Source organism: Cetorhinus maximus, chromosome 3 (assembly GCF_964194155.1).
Source record: "Cetorhinus maximus chromosome 3, sCetMax3.hap1.1, whole genome shotgun sequence".
Taxonomy (NCBI): Eukaryota; Metazoa; Chordata; class Chondrichthyes; order Lamniformes; family Cetorhinidae; genus Cetorhinus; species Cetorhinus maximus.
The window spans coordinates 67,787,154-67,810,004 of NC_135881.1; the positions used below are offsets into that span (position 1 = coordinate 67,787,154).

At 45.1% G+C, this 22,851-nt stretch overlaps 1 protein-coding gene across 2 annotated transcripts in view; it reads left to right on the forward strand.

The window, feature by feature from the left end:
- LOC144678700 (zona pellucida-binding protein 2-like) overlaps positions 1 to 22,851 on the forward strand; it is a 95,683-nt gene that overhangs the window by 30,299 nt on the left and 42,533 nt on the right. For both annotated transcript variants that reach the window (XM_078538503.1, XM_078538505.1), the window contains exons 4-6: positions 1,520 to 1,663; positions 7,581 to 7,799; positions 21,419 to 21,498. In XM_078538503.1, the coding sequence (XP_078394629.1) occupies positions 1,520 to 1,663; positions 7,581 to 7,799; positions 21,419 to 21,498 (443 nt within the window). The remainder of the gene's footprint in view (positions 1 to 1,519; positions 1,664 to 7,580; positions 7,800 to 21,418; positions 21,499 to 22,851) is intronic.

Below are 22,851 nucleotides of genomic sequence, written 5' to 3' on the forward strand. Positions count from 1 at the left end.
GGTGATGCACTTGGGCAGGACAAACAAGGCACGGGAATGCACAATGAATGGTAGGATCCTGGGAAGTACCGAGGATCAGGGGGACCTTGGTGTACATGTCCCCCGGTCCCTTATGGTAGGGACAGGTAGATAAGGTGGTTAAGAAGGCATATAGGATACTTGCCTTTATTAGCCGAGGCATAGAATAGAAGAGCAGGGAGGTTATGCTGGAACTGTATAAAATGCTGGTTTGGCCACAGTTAGAGTATTGCGTGCAGTTCTGGAATCCACATTATAGGAAGGATGTGATTGCACTAGAGAGAGTGCAGAGGAGATTTACCAGGATGTTGCCTGGGCTGGAGACTTTAGGTTATGGGGAGAAATTGGATAGACTGGGGTTATTATTTCTATCATGTACATGAAAGTCTAAGGACACTTTCAAATTATTTTTATTGTATAAAATGTATAGTTACCAGCGTAATTTAAAATGTCAGTGCTGAAAGCGGAGAGGCAGTCATGCATTATATCTCAGAGGTGATGTGTTACCCTGTTTCATACTGTACCACTACAAATTAGATGGAGTAGGAAAAAGTGTGCGCATTATTTGAACAAAGAATGCTGGTGTAGATTGGCAAAAAAAAAATCAAATTCATATTAGGGAAGAGAGTAATTTTATTTTATATTTTTACAAGGACGGTCCACATTAATGATTTGTATTTCTGCCTGATCAGTGTCAGGAATGTTTGTAAAGACATTCAGGGATAAATATTCATCTCTGACAGCTGGGCACTAGTTTGTCACGGGATCACCTGACTGTTGTACAAATTAGCTGATTTTCATCAACTTAAAAGATTGCTTCTGTAAAAGACCGACAATCTGCAATCAGGCAGTGAAGACTAAAATTTATCCTGTGGCGCTAATGTGCTTTAGCAGCACATCTCAGGCAACAGACTTTTAAAGTAATTTTAAAGTTGATCTGTGACTTAGTGTTACAGTGTTCTGATGAGTGCAGATAGGTCATTGTCAGTCTCTCTAAAAAAAATTATTCTTTTCAAGCATTAATTACAATTGATGCCTAGCTATAAATATATTTAGCAAGTGTTGATTTTCCACTAGTTGATCCCGCCATGTCACTGAATTCCTAACCTTAGCTATGCTGCTGTAGGGAAGCAATGCCTACCCACATGACAGATAATAACATTAGGAGAGTCCATCTGTAGTTATTGTTGCATGCTTTCAAGTAACTAGTTCAGGGTAGCATTGACTGAGGTATGGAAATACTTCATCTGTTTCCACTGACCCACAGCATGTATGTGGCACAGAGGTACCGGAATCATTGGTGGAAAATACAATAATGTTATTGTAGTTTAGTTGTGGTTCATTGCTAAAAAAACACTCAGTTTATTGCATAGGTTTCTCTGCCAAAAAAGAATGAGGTACAGAGTGGTAGTTTTTTGTAACACTGCACATGCATCTGTTAATTCTTCATTGACCATTGTTTATTTTACCGCATGTGTTTCTCTGTTTTGGTTTTATTTAGATTCTCAGAGATTTGTCTTCACAGACAATGGAAACTTGTTGTTTGACACCATTTATGTAGTTGATTCTGGAAATTACACCTGCAACCTTACATACACACTCAATCTGAAACGAATAACAACACTGGTCAGGTATACGGTCTATGGTAGGTTTTAGGTTTTTTCATAAATGTTGATATCCCTAATACATCTCCCTACTCTACATCACATACTCATTAATGTCTGTTTCAGTAGAATCCAATAGTTCGAATTTTCTGCTGCATATTTCAGCAGAAAATTGATTTAATTGCTGTTGTCTGACCCTTTGCATGGAAACTAAAGCTGAATTGCTTCTGGAATGCAATGCAGCTTTATAATAACTGCTTCTTGGGAAGTAAATATAAAACCTTTCAAGTCATATTTATAGAATAAAACTGTTGCACTGTATTCCTGTTATATAATATTTGCTTCCTGACACAATCACATTTTTTCTGTCACAGTTACATTTCAGGTCATGTCATTTCTGTTCTTTTTCTATTGATTTTACTTCTCTTTGATTGAGTTGTGCATTCTTGATCTCCAGGGTATGTGGCTCTGTTGCCTATTTACCTTTGAGACCTCCCAGTTATATCCCTGGTCTAGATAACCAGTCTAGACATTTTAAATCATCCAGTAAGCACTTTTTAAATTTGTAGATATTTAAAAAATAATTTACAAGCTCTGCTTGCTACCATGTGAGCCCTAATCATTTCTGTTATTGTCATCATCACCACTTGCACTATTCACCATCTGCCCTTTCTTGCCACCTGTTTCTTTTCACCATTGCCTGAAACCTTTACCATTCAATTCATGTGGTGGTTGTAACTCTATGTGACCAGTTTACTATACATGAACCCTGTGTCATTTAAAAAAAATAATGTGAAGTGCCGCTCTGCAACTGTTCTGTAAAAAACACGCCTTCAACAAAGACATATACCTACATAGCTGTCTATACCTCCCCTTTGCCCCACCCCCTCACTGAAGAATGCTGCACCGCAGATGATTCTTTACAGGGATGTCCAAGACACACACTGTGGAATAGGATTTGATAGGCTTTCAAGATAAAATTAAAGACTAGTCTTTTAAGTCGTTGTGTTGAAAGAATCACAGTGATCATAGATGCAATGAAGTATTAAGTATCATGAAGGGAATGCACCCCATTCTTTATCTCCGTAATCATTTGAATTCTCTACTCCAGAGGGATTTCGATGCTCAGTCGCTGAGTACATTCAGGACTGATTGATAGACTTTGGGCACTAAGGGAATCAAGGGATATAGGTATAGGGTGAGAAAATGGGATTAAGGTAGAGGTTTAGTCATGATCTTTTTAAATGATAAGGCAGGCTTGATGCACCATATGGACTACTCTGGCTCCTATTTCTTACATTCTTAAGTTCTTAGATGCATCTCTAACTCAATGTTTGTTAGGCAAATATCATATTGATCCCATTGTCATAACCCATTCCCTTTTGTTCCACCTCATTAGCTGCTGTGCAAAGCCTTGTCATTTTACTGAGTACAGTTGAAGCACTTGCATTCTCGCTTATCCTACCCCTAGCTATTTTGTGGTTGAAGTGAAGCTTTTAACCCGAGGTTTTATGGATTAGCTGACCGTAGCTATGCTTCTTACACTATAACCTCTCCAGTCTGGAATGCTTGGGACCAAGTCATTTCTGGATTTTGGAATTTTATGGATTATAGAATGATGTTAGAATGCCTAACCACAACTATGTGAACTGGAAAACACTATAGATACAAATATATACCTGAAACATAAAGCAGTGATAAAACATTATAAAGCAGTAATAAAATTGTTTTACTTATCCAAATACAGTATCTTCCATGTATGCTTCCTGATGTCATAAACTGTTGCAACACCACATGACAAGTTTTTCACTAAAGTACCCTTATCTAGTTTCGACTTCCACCTTTTCTGTTATTGTAATCACAACATGCTTACATTTTGCTGCACTTTTCTTAGATGCCATGATGAGGGTTTAAAAAACCAAACCATACCCTAGGAATGCTCAAAGGTACCACTACAAAAACAGAGGGAGGGAGAAAGAGAGAGACAGAGAAAAAGACAGTGAATGAGAGAGAGAGAGAGCCAGAGAAAGAAATCAAGAGAAAGAGATAGAGAAATAGACTGATCAAGAAAGAGAAAGAGAGAGAGAGAGATAATGAGAAATATGGAGAATTGGACTGACAGAGAGAGAGAGATGGAGAATTAGAATGACAGAGAGAGAAGGAGAAATAGATTGACAAGAGAGAGACCAACAGAGCAAGACAGAGGACAGCACAAACATAGAAATCATAGAGAGAGCTCTGTAACCTTGCATGCATTTTCCCAGCTATGCAGTCACTGCATCAGGTGAGCTATGCCTTCCCGATTTGTTGCAGTGCTGGAACAGTTGAGCGCTGCAACAAAAAATTCCTGGACAACTGGTGTTTCTGGATGTCATATTTCCGGACTGTAGAGGATAGTAGTGCTTTCCAAACTATTTTCCAATGGGACCTCATAAATACACCTTCTCCTCTTACACACTCACTCAGCAGCCCCTCTTCCCAAACCCCCTCCTCTCACTCATGCATTCACTCAGCAGTCCCTCTTCCCAGCCCCCCATCCCTCCACTCACTCACTCATTCAGCAGCCCTGTCACCCCCCCCCCCCCCCCCCCCCCCACCCCCTTTAGGTCTAGTTGTCAGTACCTGTAAAACAAGAGTTGTTACCCTGCGGTAAGGAGCCTATACATCAGGCAGACGAGAACAGAAACAGAGTAACGTCTGAAGCCGTCACTCACCTTCTTGGCTCAGCCACATGACCTTCCAGTGTTTCCCACACTCTGGACACAGTCAGCCTCTGCAAGTCTCTAGCTGCAGGTCGGCACACAAACAGCTTGAGCCCACATAAACTCATCACTAGTGATTTCTGAAGTTAAAGAGCACTTAAGGCTCACTGTCTACCCCTTGCTGTTTGGTACAATTGATCCAGTGGATCTAGGGCATTCCCGCCAGAGCCTCCAGACTGCATTGTTTCATCTCCACATTTGCCAGAAGCAACATGCGATACACAGACCTAAACGATCCCACAGCCAACGGATCAGATCTAAGCTCTACAGCTCTGTCACATTCAGTCGTGAATGGTGGTGGACAATTAAACAACTCACTGGAGGAGGAGGCTCCACAAATATCCCTGTGTTCAATGATGGGGGAAACCAGCACAGAAGTGCAAAGACAAGACTGATGCATTTGCAGCCATCTTCAGTCAGGAGTACCAAGTGGATGATCCATCTTGGCCTCCTCCTGCAACCCCCAGCGGCACATATAGCACTCCAGATATCGCTCCACATGATATCAAGCAATGGCTGAAGGCAATGGATATTGTAAAGGCTATTGGCCCTGACAAGATTCCGGCAATAGTAATGCAGATTTGAGCCCCAGAGCTAGCTGCTTCCCTAGCCAAATTTTTCCAGTACAGCATCTACCTGGCAATGTGGAAAAGTGTTCAGTTACGTCCTGCCCGCACAAAGCAGGATAAATCCAATCCAGCCAATCACTGCCCCATCAGTATACTTTTGATCATCAGCAAAGTGTGTCATCGAGAGTGCTATCAAATAGCACCTACTCAGCAATAACATGCTGACTGATGCTCAGTTTGGGTTCTGCCAGGACCATTCGGTTTCTGGCTTCATTACAGTCTTGGTCCAAACAACTGAAAAAGTGAGGTGAGAATGACTGCCCTCAACATCAAGGCAACATTTGACTGAGTGTGGCATCAAGGAGCCCCAGAAAAACTGGAGTCAAAGGGAACCGGGAGGAAAACTCTCCATTGGTTGGAATCATATCTAGCACAAAGGAAGATGGTTGTGGTTGTTGGAGGTAAATCACCTTTGTCCCAGGACATCACTGCAGGAGTTCGTCAGGGTAGTGTCCTAGGCCCATCCATCTTCAGCTGCTTCATCAATGATCTTCCCTCCATAATGTCAGAATTGAAGATGTTTGTTGATGATTTGCACAATGTTCAGCACCATTTGTGACTCCTCAGGTACAGAAGCAGTATGTGCCCATATGCAGCAAGACCTGGAGAACACTCAGGCTTGAGCTGATAAGTGGCAAGTAACATTCACACCATACAGTGCCAGGCAATTACCATTTCCAACAAGACAGAATCTAACCATCTGCCCTTGACATTCAATGGCATTACCATGGCTGATTTTTTTTTGTAATTCTTTCACAAACTTGGGCATTGTGTCTGGTCCAGAAGTTTTATTGCCCACCCTAATTGCCCTCGAGAAGGTGGTGGTGAGCTGCATTCTAATGCCGCTGAAGTCCATGTAGGCACACTAACAGTACTGTTAGCGGGGGAGTTCCAGGTTTTTGACCCAGCAACAGTGAAGGAATGTCGATATATTTCCAAGTCAGTCTGGAGAACTTGCAGGTGGTGCTGCCCTTGTCCTTCTAGGTGTAGAGGTTGCGGGCTTGGAAAGTACTTTTGAAGGAGCCTTGGTGAGTTGCTGCAGTGCATCTTGTAGATGGTACACACTGATGCTACTGTGCGTCGGTGGTGGAGGGAGTGGATGTTGGAAATCGTGGATGGATTGCCAATCAAGTGGGCTTCTTTGTCCTGCATAGTGTTGGGCCTCTTGAGTGTTGTTGGAGCTGCACTCATCCAGGCAAGTGGAGTGTATTCCATCACACTCCTGACTTGTGCCTTGTAGATGGTGGACAGACTTTGGGGAGTCAGAAGGTGAGTTACTCTCTGCAGAATTCCCAGCCTCTGACCTGCTCTTGTAGTCACAGTATCTATATAGCTGGTCCAGTTCATTTTCTAGTCAATGGTAACCCCCAGGATGTTGATAATGGGGGATTCAGCGATGGTAATGCCGTTGAATGTCATGGGAAGATGGTTGGAGTCTCTCTTGTTGGAGATGGTTATTGCCTGGCACTTGTGTGGCACAAATGTTAATAGCCACTTATCAGCCCAAGCCTGGATATTGTCCAGGTCTTGCTGCATATGGGCACGGACTCCTTCAGCATCTAAGGAGTCACGAATGGTGCTGAACATTGTACAATCATCAGTGAACACCCCAACTTCTGACCTTATGATGGAAGGAAGGTCATTGATGAAGTAATTAAAGATGGTTGGGCCTGGGGCACTCCCCTGAGGAGCCCCTGCCATGATGCCCTGGGATTGAGGTGATTGACTTCCACCAACCACAACCATGTTCCTTTGTGCTAGGTATAACTCCAACCAGTGGAGAGTTTCCCCCTAAATTTCCATTGGCTCCAGTATCAATATCCCCCACTATCAACATCCTGGAGGTTATCATTGACTAGAAACTGAACTGGACTTGCCATATAAATACTGTGGCCACAAAAGCAGTTCAGAGGCTGGGAATTCTGCAGTGAGTAACTCACCTCCTGACTCCCCAAAGCCTGTCCACCATCTACAAGGCATAAGTCAGGAATACTCTCCACTTGCCTGGATGAGTGCAGCTCCAATAACACTCAGGAAGCTCGACCATCCACGAGAATGCATCCTGATTGATTGGCACCACATCCACCACCTTCGTCATTCACTTCCTCCACCACTGATGCACTGTGATATCAGTGTGTACCATCTACACAATGCACTGCAACAACTCACCAAGGCTCCTTCGACAGTGCCTTTGAAACCTACTCCTAGACTACACAGAAGGACAAGGGCACAGATGAATGGGAACACCATCACCTGGAAGTTCCCCTCCAAGCCTATATCGTCATTCCTTCACTGCCGCTGAGTCAAAATCCTGGAACTCCCTCCCTAACAGCACTGTGGGTGTACCTACACCACATGGACTGCAGCAGTTCAAGAAGGCAGCTCACCACCACCTTATGGGCAATTAGGGATGGGCAATAAATGCTGATCACAACGACGCCCATATCCCATGATAGAATAAAAAAAAATCTTTCTGTTTTGTCATTCTAAATCAGTTTAGTACTTGTGCCATGATCAGTTATGTTGCAGCATTGTAATACATTTGTTGTTTCTCATTTGTTTTTAAGTGTATCACAACCCCAAAAAAAGTGTTCGCCTGGAAGCAGATTTCTACACAACTAAATGCAACAATAATGAGATAACTAAGTTTGAGAAACATTTGCAGAAACAGCTTGAAGATGCTGTCCAGGACTTGCAGTGTGAAGTGCACCACTGGAATTCAGCCTGTTACAGTATAAAACCATCAAAGACGCCACTGAGTCATATATTTAATTTCCAATTCATTGGTATGTAAAGTTTATTTCAAATCAATATTCAGTCTCATCCTTGTGCTTTACAAGATTGAACATAGCCTCAAAGAAATAGATAAATATAGATTTTTATTGCAATAGAATTCAGTTATTTTTCTCCTCCAATTTTACCTTTTTTGTTCTTCCCTGTCTTCATGCCTCACATGTGACTCATGCTCTAGTATAGTTCTACACATACTGGCATTGCTGGTTCATCAATCAATTATCAACCATTGCTGTGATCCTTGAGATTGAACATTAACAAGCATTTGAACTACAGGGTTAGACAGCTGAGTTTGTTCACGTACAACATCCACACTCAGCCATCAGCGACTAATGACCAAATTGGAATTGTGAACATACTGAATGCAGAGTGGCTTGTAGGTGATTTGGGATATGGAAGGAAGAAACAAAACGTCAAGTCTCGTCTGCAAATGTATACCTTGCAATGCTGCCTTATTTATATCACAGTTCTTTGTTAATACCTTTTTTTAAACAAAAGTTCAGAATCTAATTGTAATTCTGAGCTTGAAATCTCTGGCAAATTTATTTTGCAACCATTTAGTTAGGGTGAAGAGGGCAATGACATTAAGCAAATCACTGTGCAGTGCCAGTGAAACATAGGTTCAGTGAGGTTGGATTCCAGTAATAAGTCAACGTAACCTCAAACAATTGCGGAGACTGGACTAGTTTCTCAGCTTGACACACAGGTAGCATGAGGACTAAACTGACACAGATAGACTGGGCCTGCAGTTTCATAGTTGCTGTCACAGTGCTACTAATTGAAGAATGATTGGGAAGTAATGAAATATTAGAATGGCCTGCACCTTATTTTTTAAATACTTTTTATTTTATCAATAAATGGGAATTTTTAGTTTATTATATTTGGGATTTGTAATTTCACAAATTGTGTTGAGTGTTTGCTGCGTGTTAAAAAACCCAGAAGAGGAAACAATGCCCCGTAGCCTTATGCTATAGCTATTGCCAAAAGAGGTGATGCTACAAATAAAAATGTAAGATGCCGAAGAGTTACAGCAGGGTTGGTTTTCTTGTTAGTGGCTAATTTTTAGGCTGAATTGGATTTCACTGCTTATAAAATAACATTACCTCAAATCTCTGCCCATTTTCCACTCTAATTTCACAATCATGATTTCAGTGGTTCCAGGAATTTCCCACCAGCTTGTGAATAAGATGCATTTAAATTAAGCCAAAATTATGTTGTTGATAACATCCACATTATTTTGCAATATTATCACTATTATAAGACTGTATGCATTATCCATGTGTATAAAATGGACTTCACAACAGCCAGGGTCTTAACTGTATGTTGAAGTTTATTTAAAGAGCCCAGCAAGGAGATGCAATAAACCATTTTTTTAGGGGAGAAGGTGCTCTTTTTCCTGGTTAACACTGAGGTTTTCACAAGCATTTATTGTACAGCTATCTTTTATTTAACAAAGGCACCAATAGGACGACTGTTATGATCCAAGTTAAGGTTATGATCCAAGCTAAGCTTGGACAAGCCTGATCCCAGAGCGGAACCCAGCTTGATAGATCCGAAATTTTATTTTGTTTGTTTAAATACGTGGAGAGTAGCTACTGAACAGAGGCATAGGAGTCAGCTGATAAACTTTTAACAAAAGAATAAAACATTTATTCAACAGGGAAAGATGAACTATATTACAATACTCCTTCACCCACAACTATACCTTTACAGATATATACAGATTTGTAAGGATAACACAAGTTACAAAAGCAATCTTATACTCTAATGTTCACAGTAAGTACACGTCCATGTAAACCTATGGCATCCTGTGGTCAGACACACCACACTCTAAAACCAAGTGACAGATGCCACCTCAAACAAATGCTAAGGATCTCTCCTCAACTTCCCCCAGACACTTGTTGCACTGTGAACCAATCAGTCTTACTGAATTCCATCCTTCACACGAGGAATTCCAATCTCCATTCCCCAGGACCTCGCCTTGGAATCTTCTCCCAAACTGATACTTTCTCTCAGACACCTTCTACAAGGGTTCACCTCCAGGGTTTCGAACTCTCCTTCTGACGTTCCTCTTCCCTGGGTCACCACATGCACTCAAGCTGTCTTTCATGCACTCTCTCTCACCAACTCAGCGTTAACAGTACACCACTGCTTCACATGCCCACAGCAAAGAATTACAGACCTTCAGATGTCTCTTTGAACCTTCATGCTTCTTGCAAGCTGTTCTCACTTTATATCTAAAACTTGGAGCCTTTCTCTCTGCCCCTCACTCTTGACTTCACTTAACAGGACCTTTTCCCAGGTTCCTGTCCTTCCTTTAACTAGAAGGTCTTCTTTTGACTTTCTCTTCTTCCACTCCCCTGGACTTTTGAGGTTTTTCTTATCTTGGGACTTGCTATCTGTCCTCTTTTAGGCTGCTTCTGTTTCACAGCTGCCTTCAAACTAACTGAACTCAAACAGCTTCCAAAACAAACAGCTGTCTTTCTTCTTCTGTGTGTGTTTCTGTGGGAGGAACCTGGCTATCTGGACCCCCTGTTGCTAGGCAACAGCACTGTTCTTTCAATTCTTGTGTTTTCACTTTATAGGGGTCGTAAACATCTCATTAGAAATGCAAGCAGCCTTTTAAAGTGAAACTAAAACTCCATTTGACCTTTCTTAGCACACACACAGAAATACAAATCAAACTTAACATTTCCTGTATAGTGCATTTTGGAGGAAGAAAGGAGAGTCAATAGAGGAATACCAGACAGGACAAACTACACTAAAAGTGGGCTGCTGTACGAGACTGGATGTAGCAGGATTGCAGGGTTTTGATCTGATCCATTGCTTGTGGGATCACTTATCGCAGTCCATCGCATGCTGCTTCCTCCATTTAGCATGCATGAAGTCCTGTGTTGTGGCATCTTATTTTTAGTTACGCCTGGTATTGCTGCTGGCATGCTCTCCTGCACTCCTCATCGAACCCCCAGCTTGCTGATGAAGGTAGAGTGAGAGATATGCTGGGCCATGAGGTTACACATAGTTGGTAAATACGCGTCTACTGCTGTTGGCACACAGCACCTCATGGATGCCCAGTTTTGAGCTGCTAGATCTGTTCTGAATCTATCCCATTTAACACGGAGGTAGTGTTACACATGATGGATGGGATCATGGGATGAGTGTGAAGGCAGGATTTTTTCTCCACAGGAAAGTGCTATGGTCACTCCTGCTGATACTGTCATGGACAGGTGCACCCTTGACAGATAGATTGATGAGGACGAGGTCAAGTACGTTTTTCTCTCTTGCTGGTTCCCTCAATGCCTTCTGCAGACCCAGTCTGGCAGCTAAGTTCTTGGCCAGCTCAGTCAGTCATGATGGTGAACATTGAAGTCCCCCACTCAGAGTACACGCTGTGTCCTTGCTACCCTCAGTGTTTCTTCTAAATTTTGTTCAACATGGAGGAATACTGATTCATCAGCCGAAGTGGAGGGCAGGGTGTGCGGCAGATGGCAATCAGCAGGAGGTTTCCTTGCCCATGTTTGACCCGATGCCATGAGACTTCATCGGGTCCGGAGTCAATGTTGAGGACTCCCAGAGAAATTCCCTGCCAACTGTGTACCACCGTGCTGCCACCACTGGTGGGTCTGTCCAGCTGGTGGTACAAGGGATGGTGATGGTGGTGTCTGGGACCTTGGGCGGCATTGTCTGGTCCTGTTGATGGCAGGCGTCATGGCGGACGTGAACAGTCAATACGGCAAAAGGCCAAAAATTGGGTTCACGCTGTTGTGAAACCAGTTTGCGATCGTCCACTCCACCCATCAATGGCAGGCCACGCGTCGGGAGCCTAATTTCAATATTTTAGCATTTTAGCCCTGCTCGCCAGAATCAACCCCCACGTAAAATTTACCACCACGTCAGTATGACTTCAGAACGGCATGACTTCAGAACGGCATGACTTCACAACTGCCTTTAAAAGACATGCACCTGGCGACCTGAACTTCTGTGGCAGATGGAATATAACGTGGGAAAGTGTAAGGTTATGCACTTTGCCAGGAAGATTGGAGGAGCTGCATATTAGTTAAATGGAAAAAGATTGAAGAAAGCTGCAGCACAGAGGGATTTGGGGGTTCTCGTGCATGAATCTCAAAAAGCTAACATACAAGTTCAACAGTTAATAGGGAAGGCAAATGGAATGTTGGCCTTTATTTCAAAGGGAATGGAGTATAACAATAAGGAAGTCTTGCTAAATCTATACAAGGCACTAGTTAGACTACACCTAGAATAGTGTGAACAGTTTTGGTCCCCTTATCTAAGGAAAGATATACTGGTATTGGAGGCAGTCCAGAGAAGGTTCACTAGGTTGACCCAGGGGATGGAGGGATTTTCTTATCAGAAAAGGTTGAGTCGGTTGGGCCTGTGCTCATTGGAGTTTAGAAGAATGAGAGGCAGCCTTATTGAAACATATAAAATTCTTAGGGGACTTTACGGGGTAGATGCTGAGAGGTTGTTTCCCCTTGTGGGAGAGTCTAGGAGCAGAGGGCAATATCTCAGAGTAAGGGTGCGCCCATTTAAAACAGAGATGAGGAGGAATTTCTTCTCTCAGAGGGTAGTCTATAGGAATCCTTTACCGCAGAGGGCTGTAGAGGCTGGGTCATTAAGTATATTCAAGGCTGAGATAGACAGATTTTTAATCTGTAAGGGGATCGAGGGTTATGGGGAAAAGGCAGGAAAGTGGAGTTGAGGATTATCAGGTCAGCCATGATCTCATTGAATGGCGGAGCAGACTCGATGGGCCGAATGGCCTACTTCTGCTCCTATGTCTTATGGGAACTCGGAGGTGAGTGCACAGAACCTTCTGCAGCGCTCGGGAGCATTGCCCATAGGACATCAACGCACATTTGGCGGGTGGGGGGCAGGTAGGGGGTCGGTGGTGCAGAGGCAAGTTGCTTTTTCCTGGCTGGCTTTCAATGTGGTGCTGAGGCAAGGGCTCCAGTGTGGGTCAGGTGGGTGGTGGGGGGGTGTGCATGGGGGCAAGGTAGCACAGACTGAAGAAAGCACACAAGCACATGCCTGTGGGGGGAGGAGGTGAGGGCAGCGGCCAGACACTTGGAAAGCTTGTCAAAAGTGAACACTCTTCTGAGACCGTTCAGCAGCAGCTCCATTTACATGCTTGGAGTGGGGCCTCTGAAGCTTTTCTGCTCACTCAAGCAACACAAAAGCATGAATGTGCCACCAAATGCTCCAGAACTTTTCACCCCACGGGCGCAAACTATGTGTTTAAGGAGGCAACAGAATAATTGGCCGACTGGGCAAGTTGTAGAATCCCCTTGCGTAAGGTGGAGTGGCATAGCCACTGGTGGAGGCGCTCACAGCCCCTTGCAATGTCTTTATTAAGGTTTGGATTAATGTCCCTCATGGTTCAAACTAATAGTGCAGCCTTTCAGTGTGGTTTAGGAGAATACCTGCGCCTGAGCTGAGAGCACAGCATGCAGTCCATTGGCCAAAGCTGCTGCCAATTGGCCATGGAGTGGGGCGGAGGTGGGTGGGATTTCAGACAGCCAATGAGTGCCATCCAAGTTGCAGCCAGCACCCTCCTGCATGCATGAAGGGGCCTTCAGACTTAACGAAGAGAGGTCCTTAGGACGCATATGTTAATCCTCGCTTCTCTCTTTGATGCTGCAGGAGGAGAACATCAGGGTCATGGAGCCTGATGATTTAACAGTATACCTCATGGCTTACAGGGAGCAGAGAAGAAAAGTCTGGCGGAGGTGTGTGGCTCAGCAAAGGGAGGAGCACCTCCCTCAAGATGAGGGGGTGGCGGGGCCTGCTGCACATGGAGCTGAAGATCACAGTGAACTGTCACTCATAGACGCTTCACTAGACCCAGGGTCTATAGATGGCGATTATCATTCCTGCAGATGACTGAGAACCAGTGCTGCTGAAGATTGCGCATGTCTAGGGAACTGGTCAGTCACATATGCCACCTGCTGAGGATTTGGTGCGACGAGGACATGGAGGGCATCCACTGCCAGTTGCCATGAAATGACCACGGCGCTCAATTTTTACGCCAGTGGCTAGGTGACCTTTGCGAGATCTCATAAGCCTCCACGCACAAGTGTATCCAGGAGGTCATGGACTGCATCCTCGCAAAGGCACAGAATGCTGTGCATTCTGCCTGGGACCAGGAAAGCCAGGAAGCAAGAGCACTGGGATTTGCCCAGATCTCAGGTTCCCCACAGGTGCAGGGTGCCATCGACTGCACTCATGTGGCATTTAGGTCTCCATGGTAACAAGCAGTCAATTACATTTGCTGAAGGCATTTGCTGAATGTTCAGCTGGTGTGTGACCACTACAAACGCATCCTACAGGTCTGCACACAATTCCCGGGGAGAGTCCACGACTCCTACATTGTTAGCAGGTCTCAGATCCCTGACATCTTCCAGGGGCCACAAAGGCTGCAGGGTTGGCTCTTTGGGGACAAGGGCTACCCACAGAGGACATGGCTGATGACGCCTGTGTGGTGGCCTCAGTCTGCAGCAGAGCAACGATATAACGAGGCTTATGCCTCGGTCCGGACTTTGGTGGTGTAAACGATAGACATCTTGAAAATGAGGTTCCGATGTCTCAACAGGTCCGGTGGAACACTGCAATACAGTCCCCAGAGGGTGTCGCGCATCATCATAGTTTGCTGCACGCTACGCAACCTGGTACTGCAATGGAGGGGAAGACCTGGCTGAGGAAGAGATGGAAGAGCAGTATATCTCCCCCGATGAGGAAGACGTTGAAGGAGATGACGGTGATGAGGTCCTAGAAGGCAAGGATGCCGGCAATGAAGCCATTGCATTGGGCAGATGAGGCAGGCGTGCTTGGGAGGCCCTCATAGCTGCAAAATTTGTGGAGGATGATGAGACGCAATGAGGACAGTCCTGACATCCTCACCTTGCATCTGTGGATGTTTGACTCCTCTGCGGCTGATGACAGTGCACATACCCAAAGTACTGAGGCTCATGTCATGGAGACATAGCTGAGGCACTAATAGTCACTAGATTGCAGGAGGATGATGATGACATACAGTCTCAACACTCCATAGATCTTCACATAGCCTCTGAGAATATCTTACTCCTGTCTGGCTGAGGGCAGCTCGCTTGCACTCTGTGATCAGGGTCATATCATGGAGACAGAGCTGTTAAACTTTAAATGCACCTGATTCTTTGTCAGCTTTCAGCATCTGTTCTCTTCAGGAGCACAGAGTCACTGGTCACAGATGCTGAAGAGATGGGGGACCAGTCCCACCTCAAAGGTGTTGAGAGCGCACAGAGAGAATGACGGAACTCTGTGACGCCTGCCCACGACACCTTGGCAGCAATGACAAGCACCATCGAGGTGCAGGCATCACGAATGTGTCCAGGGAGTGTGAGGCTGGACCATTACTTTGGTATGAAGGTTACACACTGTACAGGGAAGAGGCCCTGGACTGAGACACCTGCCTTTATCTTGTGCAGGAACCAAGATTGTGGTTCAAGAGAATCTAGAACTAGGGGGTCACTGTTTAAAAATAAGGGGTTGCCCATTTAAAATGGAGATGAGGCAAATTTTTTCTCTCAGAGGGTCATAAGTCTTTGGAATTCTTTTCCTGAAAAGGTGGTGGCAAGCAGAGTCTTTGAATATTTTTAAGGCAGAGGTGAATAGATTCTTGGTAAGCAAGGGGATGATAAGTTATCAGGCATTGGCAGGATGCAGATTTTAAGTTACTATCAGATCAGCCATGATCTTATTGAATGGCGGAGCAGGCTCGAGGGGCTAAATGGCCTACTCTTGCTCCTTGTTCGTATGTTTGTATGCACTGCTGTGCTGACTGAACTCCATCGCTGACACCATAGTTGGCCCCCAACAGTGTCAACACAAGAAGGGTACGGGGTAGCTCAATCTCACTCCAGTTTCCCCTTCTCTTCAAGGAGTCAACCAGGGGCCATCAGGCACCCATAGGGAGGAGGACCAGCAGCTCGACACCCCAGGGCCATTCATCCAGGTGACTCCAGGAATGTCCGGTCAATCCAAATCCCCTCTTCCTGTGGCTCCCGCAGCTCCAGCTCCGCAGGCCGAGGAGCGTGCAGCTGGCCTACAGTAGGACCACACCTTTCTCGCGTTGATACTGCTGGAGGCCAATAAGTCTTAAAGCTACAGTTACTACACATTTAGTGTAAGAGCAGGTCAGAGGCTGGGAATTCTGCCGTGAGTAACTCACCTCCTGATTATCTAAAGCCTGTTCACCATCTACAAGGCACAAGTCCGAGATGTGATGGAATACTCTCCACTTGCCTGGATGATAACATAAGAAGCTCAACACCATCCAGGACAAAGCAGCCCGCTTGATTGGTACCCCATCCACCACTGCAACATCCACTCCCTCTATTACCAATGCACAGTGGCAGCTGTGTGTACTATCTACAAGATGCACTGCAGCAACTCACCAAGGCTCCTTTGATAGGTTCTTCCAAATCCACGACCTCTACCACCTAGAAGAACAAAGGCAGCCGATGCATGGGAACAACACCACCTGCAGGTTCCCCTCCAAGCCATACACAATCCTGACATCGCTGTTACTTCACTGCTTCTGGGTCAAAATCTTGGAACTATTTTCCTAACAGAACTGTGGGTCTACATATATCACATGGACTGCAGCGGTTCAAGAAGGCAGTTCACCACCACCTTCTCAAGGGCAACTAGGGATGGACAATAAAATTGCTGACCTCGCCAGCGACGTGCATGTACCATGAAAGATTTAAAAAGGTCACCATATCCCATCATGATGGGATCATCCTTGGAAGGGAGAGTAGCCTTGGCAACATGTGGTTGCTGTGGGATGTGATTAGCACTCTCTTAGTGGACGTCCTTAAGCAATTCCACATACTACAACCCTTTCACCCATGACCTCACCAAGTCAGTGTACATGGCAGCTTTTCAGCGGCTGAAATTCCAAACCACACAGGGATGCACTCATGGCAGTATGACGCCAGCTCAGTAAGGCACAGACCATTCTTTAATGCTTTGCACTTGGACATCTTAAGAGGGAGCTGCATCCAGAATGCTCCATTTGTCCCATTGCCAGCTCTCTTCAATGCATAACGTTGAGAAATCATCTTGCTCCTGACCCCCAATTGTCCTTCGCAGATCAGGAAACAGTGACCTTTAGCTCTATATCATGCAGTAAAGCTGTGAGGTTTGTTTGCATTGTCCTCACAGGGAGTGCCTCACCAGGACAATGGTATAATTAGTTAGACACACTCAGGACCCTGCAATCTTTGGAAGCCTGACAAGTTTCTGTTCTGATGACCTTTGTATTAGGGTGAAACTTGGCCCTGTCATTATTAACACAACAGCCCATGACACCATCTTCCCTTCACAGACCCTACTAAGGACTTGGGAGATTTGCAAATGCATCACTATCAGAACCTGACAGTCCTTGACACAGTCCAGCTCACATAGGCCATTCCTTTCTATATGCCCTAAGTCAGTGAGAGTGCTGTCAGGCAATGAATTCCAGATCATGTTGTGTGCGGCGCCTTTACACAAGGAGCACATAAAGCACCGCTAAGCAGCCGTCCAGGGCCAATGTAAGATCATTGCAGGTAAGGAGATGGCTTCTTTAAGATAAGCACACGCCACTGACATCACACACTCATTCCGCTCTGGCAGACATTTGTAAGTTTCCCAATTAATCCTTACTTCCCTAGTTCAATGTCATGTGTGGGGAGATTGGGAACTCAGCGTGGAATGATGTTCAGCCTTAAATGGACATGACATCTACCTCCAGAGGGGCATGGAAGCCTATGGGCTTCGAAGTTTGAGACTACTTTTATCATGAATTCATTCTCTTAAAGTAAACACTATTGCCAACAACATATTGGAAAAACGAATGTAGCGTTAGTCACAACTACTACTTGTGTCCACAAACAACATGCATCAATATAAGAGCAGCAGGATAATCGCTAACCTTGAGCCCTTCTCCAGAGCCCAAAGTATGCCTACCTGAGATTTAAGGCTGACAGGTATATTGGCTGGGCATCAGTGTCACATATGCTGTGCATTTCCTGATGTCACAGATGTGGGGATAAAGGCTACTCACAGTGGTGAGATTGTGTGAGAATTTATGCAACTGAAGACCCTGATGGGAGTACTTTGTGGGGGGCCACATTTTGGACCCCTGAATGACTGCGGGACATCAAATCAAATTGGATATCAATTCAATCCATAAGACTTGGAGAAGGATTAATGCAACATATATTTACAGAAGTGAAAAGTCAAAACAATGAGTGAACACCTGTGCCATCAGTGTGCATTCAAAACTCTTTAATTTTTCTTACCCTACCGCTATGTCTCAGTGCAGCCCTGACATCCACAGCAGAGGGGAGGAAGCCTGCTGACTGCTGTGCCCTGTTGTCTGAGCTGACTTCGGCAGGCATCCTCTGGTGGCCCAAGGCCTTGAGGCCCCGGCCTGCTAAGAGTTTCCTGCTGCGAAGCAGGCGCAGCCTCCTTCGCCTGACCTGCTGGAGTTGATGGGGTTAGTGGCAGAGGGGAGTTGGAGCGGCAGGGCACCCTTGGAGTGTCCTGAATCGATGCCCGGGGGGGTGCCTGGCTTGCGCATCTCCTCCTTTTGCGTGCCCAATGGCCCCTCCGTAATTCCTTGAGGAGAAGGGGCACCTGAAGGGAGGTTGAGGTGCCCCACCCCGTCTCGCCTAGCCACTGCTGAAATGCACCCATGGTTAGAGTGATGGTGTACAGGTCTGAGCACAAATCCGGCATACCTGGGTCTCCAAGGTGGCCACCACCCTTCGAATGGAAACCTCGCTGTGTTCGAATGCCGGAGCCACAACATCAGACATAACATGGACGGATTCCTCCATCCTTCAGTCCAGTCTTCTGACAGCATCTGACAACTCTGCCTGATGTTAACCTGCCTGTCTTTGCATCCCCCGACATGTTTCTTTGGGCTGATTCCAGGGGCTCGTCATCGGACTTGATCTCAGCAGGGGCCTGGCCTCCAGCAGTCCTCCGAGTGTCAGAGACGTCGGTTGCCACTGCCTCCACCAGCTGTGGTCCTGTGTCTGTGAGGTGATCACCAGATTGTGGAGCCGAAACTACTCTAGAACTAGGTCCCACCAAGGTGTGTGTATCTGCATTGGTGGAGGGTGCAGGTGAATGTAGTGATGGCTCTTCATCTGAGGATAATTCTGCTTCCTCCTCAGAGGTGGTCTGCGGGCTGGTGATAAGTCTTTTGGAGGAAGTCCTCCCCCTTTTCTTACTGGTACCTGGAATAGAGGGAAGATAGAATTAGTGATTGACTAAGCAGGGTCATTTATTAAAGGTCACTCACAGTCATTGCCCGCATGTTGTCGATGTATAATGGATGCATCCTCACTGGCTTGTTGCAGGAGGCCGGTCTATACAGGAACAATCCCTCTCCTCACCAGCGAGCTCAGCAGGCTGTTCATCAAACCTTAGCAGAGTCCGGAACTCCGCGCTTCCCCCATCAGTCATGGCTCTCTCTCTCTTCCTCTTGTTATGTGTAATCTTGTCCTGTATAAAGACAGATGGATTGACTGTGAGCACAATGGATGAAAGAGCAGTTCAGAAGCATGCCTGCCTGTTGTCTCTGCTGAGCCCTCCCCAGTAAGGGATTAAGACACCGTTTGTGCAAGTACTTAAATGAGATGGTGAGTTTAAAGTAGCTGGCAGACATTCAGTGCTGATGTTCCATCTGATGGTTGTGTGTGACATCCCTGTGGTCTCTAACCCTTAGGCTGCTTGATGCCCTTATGAGTGTGTGAGTTTACAGTTAGTTAAAGATTGACTTACCCTGGTGGAGCACAGCAGATCATTCATCCATTTCCGGCACCACAGCGTGGTCTTCCTCTGGGTTCCACGGGCACTAACCTCCCCAGCAACCTCCTCCCAGGCCAGCATGGTGAGGTGGGAAGACCTCCTGCTCCCATCCATTTGGAAAGAGGAGCTCCTACCTTTCCTGGATGTCCTGGAGGAGAATCCCCAAAGAGACTTCGCTGAACTGTGGAGCAGTGGGTTTGCTCCGCTTGGGTACCATAGCTTTCCTCTTCACCACAACACCTGGCCTAGAGTGAGTAAATGTCGGTCTGCACGTTGTTTAAATATGGTGCCAGGATCTTCGACCCGATGAGGTATGGTGGGACGGGCAACTTCCTGCCTGCCTCACCACGAGATTCCTCTCACTGATGCATGATTAATGCGCTGAAAAGAGGAAGATCGCACGTGTTCAGCTGTCCTGCCACCCAGCGGGAATCATGCCAACTTTCCTACCCACCACCAGACTTAGTCTTCAGAATAGAAAATTCCACCCAGTGAGTATGGCTATGTCAGGCTGTTGCTTGACTAGTCTGTGGGACCGCTCTCCCAATTTTGGCACATCACAGATGTTAATCAGGAAGAAGGGTCAACAGGGCTGGGTGGGCCATTGTTATTTCCGGTGCCTAGGTTGATGCTGAGTGGTGTTTCAGGTTTCGTTCCTTTTTGACTTTTCTGTAGCAATTTTGTACAACTGATTGGCTTGCTGGGCCATTTTAGAGGGCAGCTAAGAATCAACCACATTGGTCTGGAGTCACATGTAGGCCAGACTAAATAAGAGTGACAAATTTCCTTCTCTAAAGGGACATTAGTGAACCAGATGAGTTTTCCTGGCATTCAACTCCAGACTTATTAATTGATTTCAATTTCACCAGCTGCCATGAATGGATTTGAAACCATGTGCCTGGAGCATTATCCTGGGCCTCTGGATTATAGGGCCAGTAACATTACCACTCTACCTTCTGGGAAGCATTCTTGGACATGTTATTATACCAAAGATGCTATATAATTGCATATGAGACAGTGAACTAAGGCCCTTTCTGCCTATTCAGGTGAATGTAAATGATCCAAAGGTATCAAGAATAAAATTGGGGAGCTCTTCCAGCATACTCACCAATTTCCCTCCCTTAACCAACACCGCCAAAACTGATTAGTGCATTTTCTATGTGCAAAACCTTGCTTTCTTTACATTGGCTGCTGTGTTTGTCTACAAAAATAATGTTGACTCTCATTTCAAAAGTAATTCCTTTACTGGAATATTCTGATAGTCTGTGAATTTGAAAGGTGCTATAAAAAATTAAGTTCTTTTAATCTTTGCTAATAGTTAGCTCTTCTGAAATGTTCTTATAGCTTTGGAGCAGAATAATAATATTACTAAGCAATTTTTTGCCCTGCATGAAACAACCCACATCTCTGGACTTCCTTAAAAGTAGCTGAATATTTCTGGCATCGGAAGCTCCTGATAGTAAAATAACTTTAAATAATACAAGCTTCCTAAATTATCATATATACCAAATGGTTTGTCCTCCATTTTTTCCCCTCATTCCTCCCCTAGTCTCACTTGCTGACTTTCCAAAACTTAGCTGAGATTGGAACTCTGCACGGGGAATGATGGGAACTTGCAACCTCCCATTTAGATCATTGTTCTTACATGAGTGGTGTCGATGTCATTCAATTGTACTGTTAGGTGAAGTAATATATTGCTGCAAGAGAAGGTGAAAATGTATAGTTAGAAAAACTGTCTTTCCTTTTACAGTATTTCCATTTGCACTTGGCTGGGCAGATCAGTGTAATGATTCACAGTGTGACCAACAGTCCGAAGACCGTGTCAAAAAGGTACTATTGTGTCTGGCTGTATTAACACTTAGCACGTAGTACATTCTCAGAATTAGAATTACGTAATTTAACATAGTAATCCAATTGTTAATTAACAATTAACCAATAAATACCAAAGGGCTAAAAATATGAAGTGGTTCACTGTACAATTTTTATTAAATTTAGGTTTTCCCCTATACTATTCTCTCTGGATATAATCCTGTACCTAGGCAACTGTAAAAGCAGGAAATGCCATTGTTACATCTAACGCGGCAGTACTTCAACCAACTGTCACACCCATCCTAAACAAGTTATTTAAAATATGAGCACAAGACATCTGGCACAAGAAAGATTTAAACTTCAAAAAGCTCAGCCTAAGCCCTGGGCAGGCTAATCAAGCAGAATCAGAGAACTTAGAAAACGAATGAAAGATAAAGTAGAAGGGATAATGCTCCAACTGCTTGCTTCTGGCAGGAAGTCAATGCCTACTCTTGGCACATATTTGAAATTCACATTTAGGTTGTTTATGATTTTCCAGTCATTTAAACTAATGGTTAGAAAAGTATACACTTTTTGTGAATCCACATTTCCAAAATGCACTCCGAGGGCTGTATTTTGTCAGGGAAACCCAGCCACATTTTAATTCTATCCAGTAGCTAGTTAGCTGCCATTGGGGCATCTGTTCCTTTAATTGGTGGGAGCCCACCACCAAGAGATGCTAGCCAATTGAAGGGCCGGAAGTTCTTCAGTCTCAGCAGCGCCTCTGGGAGCGGTGGCAAAGGTCACAGTGATGGACCCTATGCTAGGGAAATGTGAGTGAGTTTGGGGGTATCCCCAGAGCCAGTCAAGCAGCCCTGGTGAGGGTGCAGTTTGTTGATGTGGAGGTAACCATTGCGCTAGGGGACCACTGTGCAGGTCACAGAGTGCCAGAATAGGAGCCCCTTCTGCACCCCTCCCCCACATCCACTGGCCCAAGCCCACATGGTCGAGGGCCCATCCACTGCTGGTAAAATGCCAGTGGCAGAGGATGGGAGTGGGGAAGAGGTCCTTAACTAGTCACTTAACAGCACAATTGGTCTCTGACCTGGAGGGCCATCTTCCACCTTTTCTGACGCTGGCAGAAAGCCATGTGGTGGGAAGACAACAGGCACCCCACTCCTTTCCTTCCCTCACGATTTTACACCCTCACTGCTCCCTATCTGATCTAGAGGGCTGGTAAAAGTCAACCCCTCATGAGAAAGGTTCCCAATTATAAAAGAAGCCAGAAAATGATCCCATTTTACAGAAAGCAAAGAAAGAAATAAAAGAAAAAGGTAGTTTAGAGGAAAATAAAAGTGAATTAAAAATGATTTACAACTAATTGCTCATCTGCTA